Source organism: Abramis brama (assembly GCF_963993115.1).
Source record: "Abramis brama genome assembly, chromosome: 6".
Lineage (NCBI taxonomy): Eukaryota > Metazoa > Chordata > Actinopteri > Cypriniformes > Leuciscidae > Abramis > Abramis brama.
This window is the reverse complement of record NC_139968.1, coordinates 36256701-36273699: the sequence shown is the minus strand read 5'-3', so window position 1 is coordinate 36273699 and position 16999 is coordinate 36256701. Positions and strand designations below refer to the sequence as shown.

The window sequence follows — 16999 nt, the reverse complement described above, 5'->3', positions numbered from 1 at the left end:
GGAAACAAAACATGATTATGTATTTCTGCTCAGCTAGCGACAGGACATCAACCACATGGCATACGCTAATAACATTTAATTACTGTCTACTTTCTATGTATAACAGTTCTATATAATAACATATTAGACAGATTGTAAACTAAAAACGGAGAATGCGAGTGAACACACACCGTAATAAGGGAAACATTAGTTCTCTTACGAGAGGTTCTCTCGTATTGCGTAAGCTTGCTTACGCTGCGGGAAAGTCTTCTTTTCTCGAGATACTGAAGCCAAAAATTATTCTTAATTTCATATTTTGTCAACGCAGTGCAGCTGCGGGCAGCTGAGCTAGAGCGGCATACTGCACGCTCATTGGCTGCCGCGCGGCAACTGCTTAAGCCTACCAGTGAGCCTGGCGTGACGTCACGCCCAATGAGGGCGCACGCCCAATGAGGGCGCGCGCCCTCGCGCGTCACAGCCCACCAGAATGGGCGGCGTCAGAGCGTATATAAGGAAGGCTCGTAGGCTATATTCTCTGTTTTCTGTCTTTTCAGCGAAGCACTCGCATCGCTGAACTCTGAGAGGAAGCCGTCGCCGTTGTCCTGCAAGGAACAGCTAACGAGCCAGCTTAGGACAGCCTGAGGAAGCCGGACGAATCTTCGCCGCCTTCAGCCTGCCGTGCCAGCTCAGCTATCCGGCGATATCCTTTACAAAAGCTCTTTTTGTGTGTTTTGCTTCCGCAGCGCTATCTAAAAGAGCGGAGGCGTTGTTGCAAATGCCTCGCACCACGTGCGGCTCATGCCGCTCTACACTCAGCGACAGAGACCGCCATCTTATCTGCGCTCTCTGCCTGGGCCGGGACCACGCAGCCGTCGCGCTTTCCACGGGCGGCTGCACCTTCTGTGAAGAGCTGCCGATGTCGACCCTGCGGGCTCGACTCGCCCTCTTCACACAGCCTGCTCCAACCGCTTGTGTGTTTTGCTTCCGCAGCGCTATCTAAAAGAGCGGAGGCGTTGTTGCAAATGCCTCGCACCACGTGCGGCTCATGCCGCTCTACACTCAGCGACAGAGACCGCCATCTTATCTGCGCTCTCTGCCTGGGCCGGGACCACGCAGCCGTCGCGCTTTCCACGGGCGGCTGCACCTTCTGTGAAGAGCTGCCGATAAGACCGCTTCTCTGAAGTACAGAAGGCGTCACAGGCCATGAACCTCTTTCTGCCCCGCCGCTCGAGCTCCGCTGCAGGCCGCTCTAACACGCAGCGCCCGTCTCGACCTCCAGCTTCGCAGCAGCGCCAGCGCGGCCGACCCAGGTCCCGCTCCACCAGCCAGCACAGGCCGCTACCCCCGCGGGGTCCCCGGCCTAGAGTTTCGCTGAAACCCGAGCCTGCGAAGTCCTCCTAGCACTCGTCGAGAGGAAAAGACGGTTGAGTCCCGCCGCGGCCGGACCGCCGTCAAAGCTAACTTGTATACCTCTGCCAGTCCCCTTGATAAAGGCTACTGCAGTAGTGTCCACCGCAGCCAACGAGCCAGTTTCTCAACTCTCTCGCCTGCACACAAACGCCGTTTTTACGGCGACCCAGCGTTTTTACGGCGAACATGCCCACGTCCCAGTGTTCATTGCTACACACAAGCACAATCTCCCCTGTGTACCCCACAGAGCGCACTCACATAAAGCGCGCTACGGCCGCTCGAGTGTTAGTTGTAGGTCACGTGCCCACGCCCCAGTGCTCACACCTACACAGTGCTCGCTCTGTCTCACACATTCGGGGTCCAGAGCAATCCGTCACCGGCTGTGTGTTAATAAAGAGCCCTGTGCCCGCTACACAGCACGCACACTCTCATGTGAACACTCACGAGCCCGCCCCGCTTCCGCGCCGCGAGCCGTCACACACAACGCTCTCTCACAGCGTCACTCAGCCGGCTGCCGCTATCAGCGAGCCCCCGTCTCCCCTCACTGCCACTGCGCGACTCGCGCACATACCGCCACAGGCTCCTTGTCCCGCGCTGTGCGGCGGGCGGGAACCGGAGGCGATTCGACCCCTAGCTATGAGTGCGAATGCATGGAAAGCTATTCCGGGAGTGTCGAAGTGGGTACTAAACACAGTGATAAAGGGCTATTCGCTTCAATTCGCTCGCCGCCCCCCGCGCTTTCGCGCCCGGGTCGAGACTCAGGTGAAGGCAGATGCAGCTCATCTGCGTCACGCAGAAATAGCGAATTTGCTGCACAAAGGGGCGATAGAACGAGTTCACCCGCCGGTTACCGAGGGAGGCTTATACAGCCGTTATTTCCTCGTACCCAAGAAAGGCGGAGCGCTCAGACCTATATTAGATCTGAGACATTTGAACAAAGCGCTCATGAAACGACCGTTCAAAATGCTCACGACCAGTCAAATCCTCGCGCAGATTCGCCCGGGGGACTGGTTCATCTCTCTCGATCTGAAAGACGCGTATTTTCAGATTCAGATTATGCCCCGTCACAGGCCATTCTTGAGATTCGCCTTCGACGGTCAGGTATATCAGTACACCGTCCTGCCGTTCGGCCTGTCCCTGGCACCCCGTACATTTACGAAGTGCATGGATGCGGCTCTCGCACCCCTGAGATCGAAGGGAATGCGAATTCTGAACTATCTGGACGATTGGCTAATTATAGCGCACTCAACAGAGGAACTAGTTTCTCACAAGACAGCGCTTCTCGGTCATTTGGAAAGCCTGGGTCTTTCCGTGAACTGGGACAAGAGCTCTCTAACCCCCAGCCAGTCTATCACTTTTCTGGGTATAGATCTGGATTCGGCGGCGATGACGGCCAGATTGTCAACACAGCGCGCACGCTGTGTTCGACACCTCGCCGCTTCCATTCAAGTGGGGAAAGTTTTTCCCCTGAAAACCTTTCAGAGGCTTTTGGGCCATATGGCGTCAGCCGCAGCGGTCCTGCAGCTGGGTTTACTTCGAATGCGCCCGCTTCAATGCTGGCTAAAGTCGGAAGTGCCCCGCAATGCATGGTTTTCGGGCCGCGCACCAGTCAGAGTGACTCAGCGCTGTGTCTCAGCTCTGCAGCCCTGGCTGGCGGCCGAATGGTATCAGCGGGGAGTGACGATGGGGGTCATCGCACACCGCAAAGTGGTCTCGACAGACGCGTCCAACATGGGTTGGGGAGCGACTCACGAGGGCAGTCCGATTTGCGGCCCATGGTCGAATACGGAGAAAAGCCTTCGCATAAACTGTCTAGAGATGCTGGCGGTCGAGAAAGCGCTGAAGCACTTTCTACCGCTTCTACGGGGACACCATGTGCTAGTTCGCTCGGACAACATGTCAGTGGTGTCTTACGTGAACCGCCAGGGCGGAATCAGATCCAGAACCCTGCGCGCTCTCACAGAGCGCCTCCTATCCTGGGCTCAAGGCCCGCTGCGCTCCCTAAGGGCAGCTCATGTACCCGGTCGTCTGAACGACGGCCCGGACAGACTGTCCAGGGACAACGTTCCCCCAGGGGAATGGTCTCTACACCGCCAGATGGTCCAATCGCTTTGGCGTCGTTTCGGCGAAGCGGAGATCGACCTCTTCGCCGCGAGCGAGAACGCTCAGTGCCAGAGGTTTTTCTCAAAACATGAGGACGCGCTGGCTCAGACATGGCCCAGCGTTCCGCTGTATGCGTTCCCACCGATCTCGATGCTGCCTCAAGTGCTAGCGAGGATCAGGGAGGCGGACTGCGCAGTGCTCCTCATAGCTCCGCGCTGGGAAAACCAACCGTGGTTCCCCGAGCTAATGAGGCTGGCAGACACAGCCCCATGGCCGATTCCGGTGAGGAGAGATCTTCTCTCTCAAGCCCGAGGATCGATTCTGCATCCCCATCCAGAACACTGGTCTCTGCATGCGTGGGAAATCAACGGATATTCGTTGATCTGCCAGAAGGGGTAATTAACACGATCACGAAGCCCCTCGACGAGGCGGCTCTATGCGTCTAAATGGTCGGTGTTTAGCAAATGGTGTGTGGAAAAGGGTTCTAATGCTCAGTCCTGTGAAGTTCCACAGGTATTAAACTTCCTCCAAGAGATGTTGGACGCGGGCAGGTCCCCCTCCACGCTCAAAGTGTACGTCGCGGCCATAGCAGCGTTCGCCGATTCGGCGCGCGGCCGCTCGCTGGGCAGGAACGAACTCATTACCCGCTTTCTGCGCGGGGCCAGGAGGATGAACCCTCCTCGGCCCCGTCAGTCCCTATTTGGGACCTGTCTCTGGTCCTAGAGTCCCTAAAAGTGCATCCCTTCGAGCCTTTGGACTCTGTGGAGTTGAAATACTTGACGCTTAAAACCGTTTTTCTGCTAGCTCTGGCTTCAGTCAAACGAGTGGGTGATTTGCATGCGCTGTCCGTCAGCGCGTCGTGCCTCGAGTTTGGACCTAACGACTCGTTAGCCATTCTCAAACCGAAGCACGGTTATGTCCCCAAAGTGTTAGGTACTCCCTTTAGGGCTCAAGTCATTACCCTATCGGCCCTGCCGTCATCCGGCAGCGAGGAGGGTGTTAACCGCCTTTGCCCGGTCAGGGCGTTAAGGTGTTATGTCATGCGCTCTGCAGCCTTCAGGCTCTCAGAGCAGCTTTTCGTCTCATTTGGAGGGCGCGCTAAGGGTCGCGCCGCCTCGAAACAGACGCTATCCAGATGGATAGTGGATGCTATTGCAGCAGCATATGCGTCAAAAGACCTGCAATGTCCGTTGGGCATACGGGCTCATTCCACCAGAGGCATGGCCTCATCGTGGGCATGGTCCAGCGGGATTTCCATTCATGACATTTGTATGGCGGCGGGCTGGGCGTCCCCCTCTACATTTGTTAGGTTTTATAACCTGGAAGTTCCCGCCCTGCAGGCTAAACTTCTGTCAGTCTAGTCGTGTTCATGTCCTGCTCATGTGCGCAGGCTGTATTATCGATTAGCTTGTCTGTTGAGCTGCACGCTCAGGGTATCAGTATGCATAGACCGGCCGTACCGTTCTTGTGTTCCCTGGGTGTGCTTATGAACATGTGTTGGCCCGCACCGCTGGCCACCTGTCATTTCACCTCTATGCTTTTCATAAAGAGTCATATGTGATCGTTAGGCGCGCACGGCGTGGACAAGGGGTTCCCGCAGCGTAAGCAAGCTTACGCAATACGAGAGAACCTCTCGTAAGAGAACGATACTTGGTTACTCACGTAACCTCGGTTCTCTCTAGAGAGGGAACGAGTATTGCGTTCCCTGCCGTGCTTAAAGCCTATAGCTCGTGTCGCTTCATTCGACAGAAAACAGAGAATATAGCCTACGAGCCTTCCTTATATACGCTCTGACGCCGCCCATTCTGGCGGGCTGTGACGCGCGAGGGCGCGCGCGCCCTCATTGGGCGTGACATCACGCCAGGCTCACTGGTAGGCTTAAGCAGTTGCCGCGCGGCAGCCAATGAGCGTGCAGTATGCCGCTCTAGCTCAGCTGCACTGCGTTGACAAAATATGAAATTAAGGATAATTTTTGGCTTCAGTATCTCGAGAAAAGAAGACTTTCCCGCAGCGTAAGCAAGCTTACGCAATACTCGTTCCCTCTCTAGAGAGAACCGAGGTTACGTGAGTAACCAAGTATCGTTCTCGGGGAATCACCTTGGTTGGCTAGCTCCTAGAACTATCCAGTGCGAAAGCCCCTAGTGTAGCGGAGATGCCATTGCTAAAATTAAAAAAATGTAACATAATCAGGCATTCAACAGCGTCAAAAGTACAGACTCAATTGCCTTAAAATGTGCATTTGCAGTTTGCACATATAGTCTTTGAAGAGCACTCATATCTTGCAATATGACATTTTGACAATGACAATTTTTGTTTCCAGACAAGGAAACACTGACAACAGAGAATATAATGGGGATAACAAAGAAGGTTGTCTATGAAGCAAATTTGTATAATTAGTAATGCCTATATAGCCATGGTGTGTGAGCTGATATTAATGTGCAGTAGATTTTTCACAGACATCAGTGGAAAGTTTGTAATTCATCGGATATGTAAATGATGGAGAGGGAGAGAGAGACAACATTTACACAACACCGGCATTTTGGGTGCCTGGAAACACAATCTTTTGAAAACGGGTTTCAAAGTGAACGTTTTTGAAACCGGTCTCCATGTAAACAACAAAAACGCAAATCAGTGAGAAGGATGACGTCATGTATGCATTTTACATAATCAGCTACAGTCTTGCATTGCCGTCTAATGGCCTGGCAGCAGAATACAGCGTTTTTAGTCGTTTTCACAGATCCGTGTGAATGATTTTTGTATAACGAGTGGTCCCCTACATTATTACAGGACGTTATCAGGTCCAGAAGTTTCCCAAATGCAAATATCTGAAGCACACGCTCCCCGAAAACCCACATCTTAGACAGCACGCGAATACTGAATTGATTTCTCTTTCACATCTTGCGCTTGAACGGACAAATTCACACAAAATAATGTAAAACGTCTTGGTGAGTATCCTGGTAAACTCAGTGGGTTATATCTTAATGAATGTAAACAAAGAAAACATTTGTACAGTAGGGCAGGCCCTAAACATGCTGCCTTTTTTTTACTGTTTATCAAAATACAAAGATAAAGTTATCACTGCTATCGAATGAATTACTTTTGTAACTTTATAAAGATGTATCTATATTTTATTTTTACAGTATTTCTACTGCGCCGAATCAGGTCCCAAATTAGGACAAATTAAGACTTTGGTGGCTTCACTTTTCACCAATGGGAGAGAGTCTATACAGTCAGAGAGAGAGTTTTTACAGTCTATAGATAAAACTCAATATTTAGTAAATTTCTTTTTTAGGTTTGTTATCAAGGCAAAGATGTCAATTATACTTGAGGTAGCTTCGGTGATTATCATCACGAAAGAGTAAACTAATGTGGTATCATGACATTATTTTGCTGAAAGTCAGAAAATCTTCTTCCATTTCCTTTTTCTTAACTTTCTCATCTCTCTTAATGTTCCTTTTCATTGATATAAAATAATAATGTTACTGTGGAATCTCATCATCAGCTCCAGTCAGTGGCCCATCAGTCTGACCAGTGGACGTCCCGTTAGCAGCACCCTCCTGTAGACTGTCATTCGGTTGAAGGGACACTGTGACATCATCCTCCTGAAAGACAGAAACAGATTCACAGAAGGTAAAACAGATGTTCAGTATTGATGATTCAGTTGCATAAACACAACAGTGATTTTCTCTCTGATGTTTGTGAATGTAAAGAGCCCTGTTCTTCATTCTGAAGTCAAACAGCACAAGAGCAGCGCTCTCTCACAGTATCTCACCTAAAGATGATCATGGCGCGGTGTCGAGTTTCCTGTTTCCTGTTAAAATACGTACTTTTACACATTTTTAAAGACTCTTTATGCACAATAAATCTTATATTTTGGAAGATAAGCTGTATGTAATACTTGCCTTTTTGTTTTGATCTGTAGAGACAGTAAATCACAGCAGCAGCAGCAGCCACGAGCAAAACAACAGCAGCACATATTACTCCTACAGCAGCTGAAGATAAACCTGAATCTGGAGGAGCTAAAGACAGACACACATTATTACTAGAGATCAACTGATAATCAACTCTACCAATCCACCTTATTTTTCAATGCAGAAGTAAGGTGTTTTCTGTGAATGTGCAAGACTTCTGATTTATTAGTAAACTGTAAAACTGTTTGCGCTACAAACCAGCGTGTTTCTATTTAAGACAGTAAATCTTAAATTAAAATAATATGGTAAGAAACAGATTGAAACTTCAGGCAGCAAAATGAGCTATTTTATACAGCTAAAAATAACTGGAAGAGAATGACACTGGAAGCTAGACACATTAAAATTACAAATGGCCGCACTCATTCTAACCTGAAAAATAAGGTGGATACTTTTGACTGAGATTTACAACTGTACATAGAGTCCAAACTCTTTTTTTTAAACAGACCACAATGAAAACATTTACTGTTTCGATTTAAATATAAACTGTATTTTAAAATTGCTTGAGGGAAAATGCACTGAATGATTAAACAAAACTCACCCGTGACAGAAACACTGAAACGCTTTATGATGCTGAATCTGCTGTTGCTGATCTGTAGTTTATATTCTCCAGAGTCTGTGTTTCTGGTGTTCATGATAGTCAGAGATCCAGTCTGATGATCCAGCTTCAGTCTGTCTCTGAATCTCTCAGAACCTTTATTGCACTGAACATCTGTACAGGTTTTTCTGGGTTCATCACAGATTTCAGCGATGTGAAACTCATTAATATACCATGTCATCAAATCATTCAGTTTTCTTATTACACCAGTGTATAAAATAACAGATTCTCCTTCCTTCACTGTCTTTTTCTTCATTTGATCTCGTTCAAAAGTAGAAACACCTGAAACACAAACCAACAGCTGCTGAAAGGAACTTGTTTTGAGGGACAGACATGCATAACCAACACAGTCTCACCCCAAAACGTCACAAACTGACGGGTCTTGACCATACGTCAACATACGACGAAAAGGGTACCCCTATAACGTCCATGTGTGACGATTCGGGTTATGGGTAGGTTTAGGTATGCGTTAGGGTACCGCTAGGAGGCGCTGCTGGTGCGCTTATGTCTTCGTCTCATATGGACGAAATAGGGGTACCCTTTCGTCGTATGTTGACGTATGGTCAAGACCCGTCAGTGATAAACGCAACACTTTTGTTTTTGCCCCCAATTTTCATGAGCTGAAGATTAAGACTTTTTCTATGCACACAAAAGGCCCATTTCTCTCAAATATTGTTTCTCAAATCTGTCTAAATCAGTCTTAGTGAGCACTTCTCCTTTGCCGAGATAATCCATCCACCTCACAGGTGTGGGGGAGGGGGGATAGAGTTGATCAGGTTGTTGATTGTGGCCTGTGGAATGTTGGCCCACTCCTCTTCAATGGCCGTGCGAAGTTGCTGGATATTGGCAGGACCTGGAACACGCTGTCGTATACGCCGATCCAGAGCATCCCAAACATTCTCAATGGGTGACATATCTGGTGAGTATGCTGGCCATGCAAGAACTGGGATATTTTCAGCTTCCAGGAATTGTGTACAGATCCTTGCAACATGGGGCCGTGCATTATCATGCTGCAACGAGGTGATGGTCGTTGTTACGTACGTGTACGTATTTAGAGTGTTACAATGGGGAGATGTTGTTGTTGTTGTTGTTGTTGTTGTTGTTGGTGTGTGTTTCAGATGTTTATTGGATCAATCTACAGCCTGTCAGTTTTCCTGAAGTATGATGACATCCCGGTTCACTCATCCAATCACATTACACCACCTTCCTCAAATACCCGTATCTCTTCCATGTCCCCAGCTTTTTGCTCACTTTGGCATTTGTCGTTGTTTGGCTTGCTATTGTTGATTTCTGTGAATTAATCAATTGTCATGTAGTGGTTGTGAAGTGTTTTTGTTTGTTCCGCTCACCCACACAGCAAAATACACGCTGCCTGCCATCTGCCCTGTACAGTGAAAACCGGGATTCATCCATAAAGAGAAGACCTCTCCAAAGTGCCAGATGCCATCGAATGTGAGCATTTGCCCACTCAAGTCGGTTTCGACGACTAACTGCAGTCTGCAGTCAGTTTGTGGAGAAATTCTTTGGTTATAAAAAACTATTGTTGCAGCAGCTGTCTGGGTGGCTGGTCTCAGCCATCTCAAATCTTCGATCTCAAGATCATTGAAAAAGTTGACTTCAATCAGCTGAACAAATTCTTATGCTTGAATGGATACTTTGACAATTTTCAATCTGGTTTCTGACCGCATCACAGCACAGAGACAGCGCTCAAAGATAATAAACAATATTCGCTTAAATACTGATTCAGGCAAATTATCAATGCTGGTGCTACTCGACCTCAGTGCTGCATTTGACACTGTCGATCATAACATACTTATTGACAGGCTGGAAAACTGGGTGGGGCTTTCTGGGATAGTCCTAAAATGGTTCAGGTCATACTTAGATGGGAGAGGTTATTATGTGAGTATAGGAGATCATAAGTCTGAGTGGACATCCATGACATGCGGAGTCCCTCAAGGCTCAATTCTTGCGCCACTCCTGTTCAACCTGTATATGCTCCCAATGAGCCAAATAATGAGAAAGAACCAAACTGCTTACCACAGCTATGCAGACGACACACAGCTCTACTTAGCCCTATCGCCTAACGACTACAGCCCCATTGACTCCCTGTGCCAATGCATTGATGAAGTCAACAGTTGGATGTGCCACAACTTTCTTCAGTTAAACAAAGACAAAACTGAAGTCATTGCGTTTGGAAACAAAGATGAAGTTCTCAAGGTGAACGCATACCTTCACTCTAGGGGTCAAACAACTAAAAATCAAGTCAGGAATCTTGGTGTGACACTAGAGTCAGACCTTAGTTTCAGTAGTCATGTCAAAGCAATAACTAAATCAGCATACTATCATCTGAAAAATATTGCAAGAATCAGATGCTTTGTTTCCAGACAGGACTTAGAGAAACTTGTGCATGCTTTCATCACCAGCAGGATGGATTATTGTAATGGACTCCTCACTGGCCTTCCCAAAAAGACCATAAAGGCTGATTTATACTTCTGCGTCGGACCTACGCCGGAGCTTCTACGCTGTAGGCAACACATTGGTTTTCATGCGTCGTTGTCCACGTTGACGCGCAATTACACTTGCAGAGGGAGCATGTGAAACCCGAGGGAGCGGTTCTAGCAGACCAATCACAGCGCCTGCGTCCGCGTAGGGTTGACGCGTTGTTACATTTTTGGAGAGGTGCACGTCAGGGTACGCCGAAGGGTACGCGCGCTACACACAGCCTACGACGTAGCTACGGCGTAAGTTCGACACAGAAGTATAAATTGGGCTTAAGACAGTGTCAGCTCATACAGAACGCTGCCGCCAGGATTCTGAGCAGAACCAGAAAATATAAACATAATTATCACACCAGTCCTCAGGTCTTTACACTGGCTCCCAGTTAGATTTAGGATTGATTTTAAAGTATTATTACTGGTATATAAATCATTCAATGGCCTAGGACCTCAGTACATTGCAGATATGCTCACTGAATATAAACCCAACAGATCACTCAGATCACTAGGATCATATCAGCTAGAAATACCAAGGGTTCACTCTAAGCATGGCGAGTCTGCTTTTAGCTATTATGCTAGCCGCAGCTGGAACCAGCTTCCAGAGAAGATCAGACGTGCTCCTACAGTAGTCACTTTCAAGTCCAGACTCAAAACACATCTGTTTAACTATGCATTTAATAAATGAGCACTGTGCCACTGTTCGTCCGAATTTTATTTTATTTTTCTAAACTGTTTTAATTATTCTTATTTCTTTTTATTATTATAATTTATTCTATGTAATTTATATTTAAATCTATAAATTCCACTTAAACAGTAAATGTGTTTTTTTAGACATGATCAATATACTGTACAGTGCATCTGGAAAGTATTCACAGCGCTAGTTATAGAACAGCCTTCTACAAACAAAGGTGCTACAAAAAAAGTACTGAGCAAAGGCTGTGAATACTAATGAACATGTGATTTTTTAATTTTTTTATTAATACATTTGCAAAGATTTCAAACTTATTTCACTTTGTCATTATGGGGTATTGTTTTTAGAATTTTGAGGAAAATAATGAATTATCAATTTTGGAATAAAGCTGTAACATACGGCTGTGAATGCTTTCCAGATGCACTGTATGTGAATTCATATACAGGTAAAGAAAAAGAAAAAAACTCTGAATGTGAGCAAAAATATCACTTAACACATTAACGATGCGATTTAAATGTACAAGATTTGCATTTAAACATAATGACTCACCATTTAAAGCAATACTGAAGATCTTTTCCATGTCGCTGCTGCCGCTGCTGATCTGTAGTGTATAAACTCCAGAGTCTGTGTTTGTGGTGTTCATGATGGTCAGAGATCCAGTCTGATGATCCAGCTTCAGTCTGTCTCTGAATCTCTCAGTACCTTCATTACACTGAACATCTGTACAGATCTTACTGAGATCTCTATTGATTTGAGCGATGCGAATGTCATTATAATACCATCTAATTCTGTCTTGTTGGTTTGTTAAAACACCAGAGTTTAGAGTGACTGAATCTCCCTCCATCACTGACACGGACACTTCATCAGAGCCAACACCTGACAAACCTGAATAAGAATTCACACATTCACTCATCAGACAAACATACATGAGTCTCTTGGATGATCTTAAACAACATAATGAACATCATGCAAACCACATCCCGATTATTATATTGCCCCCTATTTGTAGATTCACTCAACCAAGTGCTTTCATACTGATATTCATTATTATATATTCATTGTAATATTACACAATATAAATATTTAATAGAATAATATTTTCCATAAAATGTTTTTACTTTGTACTTTATTTAAATGTTGTTATTCTCCAACACATTAATATACAATGGCATGTTTTTCTATAAAATATTGTTTTTATTTTTTCAGGTAAAGAGAAAAGACACATCTGAATATCACTGGAAAAATATCAGTAAAACATTAATGATGTAATTTAAAGGTAGGGTAGGCAATTTTGTAGAGTTTAGCAGTAGCAAGTTAGCTTTGAAAACATGAGATCCCACCCTCCCTTCAGAGCGTCTCCAAAGCCACGCCTCCTTCAAAACACATGAACACACAGCAGAGTCTGCAAAGCATCACGAGAGACAGTGTTAAATTACCTCATGTCTCAAAGCACATAACGTTACAATTATAATAAACGTAAACAACTTACAGAGCTCTAGTACCACCTGACTGCTGCAGATTAATTTTACCATTGATAGTGTTGACATAGAAACACATAAATCTGAGTCTGAGGACATGAATAGCTCTGGGTAGAATGTCGAGGGTTCTCATAATTATGGTTATGACATGGCATTAAAGCAGCAAAAGCTCATTGTTTTGTTTCAGGCGGAACTGTAATAGGTGGCTGCTGTTTGTTTGTGGTTTCAGTGACTGTTTGTCTACAGCTCTGTATTGCATGAAACGCACTGATAAAGTGTGATGTCTGTGTGAATAGGTGTGCGGAAGTATGGAAATACATTTATTGACATGCAGAAAGGTCGGACCGAATGCAATTACAGAAAGAAGATTTTTTGTTCCTGAGACTTCCACATAAGATATATGTACATGTTTTAATATTTAGACCACTTCTATTAGTGATTGCTATCAGGATGTGAAGAGAGTTTTTAACCAGTATAACAAAAAGTGTTTATGAAAAAAAAAATGCCTACCCTATCTTTAAAATGTACAAGACTTGCTTTTAAACAGAATGACTCACCATGAACAGTAACAATGAAGATCTTTTCACTGTGGCTGTTGCTGCTGCTGATCTCTAGTTCATAGAGTCCAGAGTCTGTGTCTGTGATGTTCATGATGGTCAGAGATCCAGTCTGATGATCCAGCTTCAGTCTGTCTCTGAATCTCTCATCAGCATCTTCACACTGATCATCTGTACAGGTCTCACTCTTACTCGGATCTCCAATGTTTTGAGCAATGCAAATGTCATTAAAATACCATTTGAGATTTTCTTGTTGTTTTATTTCAACCCCAGTGTTTAGAGTGACTGAATCTCCCTCCATCACTGACACTGACACTCCATTTGAAACAACACAGAGAAAATCTGAAAAAGAAATGAACAGTTCATTATACGCCAAGCAAAATAATTTACATATAGTCCACAACAAGTAGAAATAAATTAAGAGAAATTAACCAGTTCAAAGGTTTAAATACCCTTGACGTGTCGTTACCTGGATGATCAATGATAAACAAATTTTCCAGCATATCTTGCATATTGTTAGCCTCATAGCATAATTGCCTACCTCCTATTTAAAAAAAAAGGACTTTTTATAGGCAATTATGCAATGAGGCTAACAATATTTAAAACCCTTCCATTCATCGATGCTCAAGAAAGAAACACAATGCATAAAGAGCCCTTTTGAATTGGGTGATAAGGGAAAATTTTACCTGTTTTGTCTTCTGGGTAACATAAATACACGTAGCTTATGAAGGGCAGTACTGAATTAAAAAAAAGAACAAAATAAAATGTTCAAAAGTTTACACTCCCAGTGAAATGCATTGTTTCTTTCTTGACCATCAGTGATTTGTTTCACCTTTTGTAGTAGTTTGAGTCCCTCAATTGTCCTCAGCGTGAACAAAAAACTACATGTGCCATGTATTACTGAGCATATACTTTTTACTCAAATATATCACACCACGATAGTGTTGTAAACTCAGAATCGAAGACCAGGAGACTTGGTTGTTTCTTCAGCAGGATTCTTTATTAAAAACATGCTAAATTCAATGTAAACCTAAATTAAACATTTTAATAAATTTGTAATCCCACAATAGCCTGTGGGCAAGTGCGCAGACATGGACCTTCCTGATCCTGTCCCTTCCCTTCCCTTCCCTCCCCTTCCCCTCCACCCTTCCCTTCCCCTCCCCCCTCCCCTTTAATTTCCTATTATCACTGTAAAGCTGCTTTGAAACAATCTATATTGTTAAAAGCACCATATAAATGAAGGTGACTTGTGAAGTTATTGAATATTTCTCATAGTATGAAATGTGCAAAAGAACATTTTATCAAACTAAGTGATGTAGTATGACCATAGCACACGTACAACACGGAGAAGTCTATTGCTGTGAGTTCATATTTTTGTTGTCACGTTTTTTGTGTTATTGCACTTTGCAGACGGTCCCTTATTCGAACTTATCTCTCAGCCGCCTCCTCATAGAAATCAATTTATTATAAAGCACGTTTTGAGGAAAATTGGGTTGTAGCTCGTTGTCTAGGTTAATGTGATTGAAAATATGTGTATTGTGTTTTAACAACGTTTAGCTCACGAATATTGATCCGGGAAGTTCGAATATGGGAATAAACCAACTTTCATTATATTCGAGTCAGGCTTTTTAAGGGAATTTACACAAATATCTTTGCGAGGGAACGCAAAAGATTTGAAAACATATTTTAATCTCCAATCCAATTTTTTTTTTTTTAAAATCCACCACCTTTAGGGGCTCCGTAATAACACACATAGCAAAATACAAACGCATTTCTGTGGAATTTATAATAGTATGAGATACAAAATCTACTTTCGTTTTTAGCGGAAGAGAGATTATAGCCTAAAAGTCTTACCATTGTCGAGTAAACACCAGAACAATAAGATCCAACTAAAGAGAAGCTTCATCTTCGCCACGTTTCCTTAAACATTCAGTTTCCCTGCGTCCCAATGTCCATGCTAGGGATGTCGCTACATTAGCGACTGAAGCTTCAAATCGCGTCTCGAGTACTAATTTCTCATGAAGCTCCGTGTCGTATAGCGCGTATTGTTTTCAGAGAAACACGTGATCAACGAAAAACGAAAAACTCTCACTTTCTTTCCAGTATATAAATAACCAGTGGTTAAAGTGGGATTTGGCAGGTGGGCGAACCCTCAAATTGTATGTAAGTGCAACAGGGGAAAATGACTCACCGTGGACAATATTGAGTATCGTGGTATAGCAATAGTTTTTTAAACAAGAGTGTACTGTGGCACTATCACAATGCTTATTTACTTGATATTTGAATGTTTTTATTTTGGTCCATCTACATCTACACTGATATGATGACGATACTTGTTAAAATTGACTGGGCTGAAAATGGACAGGGACAAAAATTCAGCCCTGGCACTGTAGCCACGCCAGCCCACATTACCATCCACAGCCCCACTCACAGACACGGGCATTCAAATGTGTGTAGTTAGGGGGGGTTCGGGGGCATCCCAGCTAAGAAATGTGATGTTTCCAGAACGTTCTCAGAACGTCCCCACTGGTGTCAAAAACGTCGCCTAGTAACGTTCTGGGAACGTTCGGAGACGGTCATGGTGTGGAGCCTACTTTTAAGGGTCGGGGGACGTTATTTTGCTGACCTTCACAGAACATTCAGGACGTTATCGGAACGTTTAGGGGACCATATTTATTTATAAATGTGATGTTCCCAGAACGTTCTCAGAACGTCCCCACTAGTGTCAGGGACCTGCAGGGAACCAAACTAGAATGTTAGGCTACTACAAAAACTATGCACGTTTAACACATTCAAAGATAAAAATACAAAGCAGGGATCCGTCATTTATTTATTTATTTTGTGTGAACAAAAACAGATTATAAATTCATATTAATGTGGTCATGCACAAAAAAAAAGTTTTTCCAAATGTTAGGAAAGAGTAATAACAACAAGAACAAAGATTTATATTCATTTTATGTTCAGTAAATGCTGAACAACAAGTAACAAGAACAATTATTTATATTAAATATATACAGTGTGTGTGTGTGTGTGTGTGTGTGTGTGTGTGTGTGTGTGTGTGTGTACTGCGCGCACGCGCGCGTCAGTCACTGTCTCCATCCTCAGGAGGTGCCCGAAGTTCTTCCGCTGCCTTAAAAAATCAAACATGATATTTACCAATCACTTCAACGACTTTTAAATTACTTTTAACTTCACTTTGATGTATAAGTACTAAGTAAATAAATCAAAACAGTTATGTTATTCTAGAGAATATATGTGTGTATATTATTATAAATTATAATATATTCATCCGAGCCTCTGAAGAACCAGTGAGTTATGTGAATGTCTGATGTGTAATTGTTAAAGTTCAGACAGATAATCTTTCTCTCAAAGTCGTTCAATACTGTTTATACATCAGTAAATCAAGCCAGTGACTAAACGATTAACTTCACGTCGTTTCTCTTAGTAAATAATCTTTCTTAATCTGTGATTAATATACAGAAAGCATCAAAGAACAATCCCTTACCAATCGCCCAAGCTGTCAATCACACAGTGTGTTTATATGGACACTTGCCAAAACTCGTTGTGAAATCAATGACGCTGTTACACTGCACAACGAAGCTGTACTTACCTCATGTTTGCATTGGTGAAATCATTAGTGAGAGTGCAGAAACTGCGTTTTAATGATAAGATCTTCATTCACGCGATCAACAGGCTGTCATCTGCTCAATGCTCATCACT

General features: G+C 44.3%; 1 protein-coding gene across 1 annotated transcript; it reads right to left on the bottom strand.

The window, feature by feature from the left end:
• Positions 1 to 5538: 5538 nt before the first annotated feature.
• On the bottom strand, positions 5539 to 15304 carry LOC311084775 (uncharacterized protein). Its single transcript, XM_084117044.1, has 6 exons — positions 15134 to 15304; positions 13280 to 13621; positions 11794 to 12129; positions 8002 to 8340; positions 7265 to 7511; positions 5539 to 7094 (listed from the first exon to the last, which is right to left on the bottom strand). The coding sequence occupies exons 1-6, from the start codon at positions 15183 to 15185 to the stop codon at positions 7001 to 7003; spliced, it is 1410 nt and encodes a 469-aa protein (XP_083973170.1). The 5' UTR covers positions 15186 to 15304; the 3' UTR covers positions 5539 to 7000.
• Positions 15305 to 16999: the final 1695 nt, after the last annotated feature.

Coding starts and splice junctions, on each gene's coding strand:
- LOC311084775 (XM_084117044.1), bottom strand. CDS start 15,185: ATGAAGCTTCTCTTTAGTTGGATCTTATTGTTCTGGTGTTTACTCGAC. Junction 12,130..13,279: donor CTTCATTGTTACTGTTCATG/GTGAGTCATTCT, acceptor ATTCTTATTCAG/GTTTGTCAGGTGTTGGCTCT. Junction 8,341..11,793: donor CTTCAGTATTGCTTTAAATG/GTGAGTCATTAT, acceptor TTTGTGTTTCAG/GTGTTTCTACTTTTGAACGA.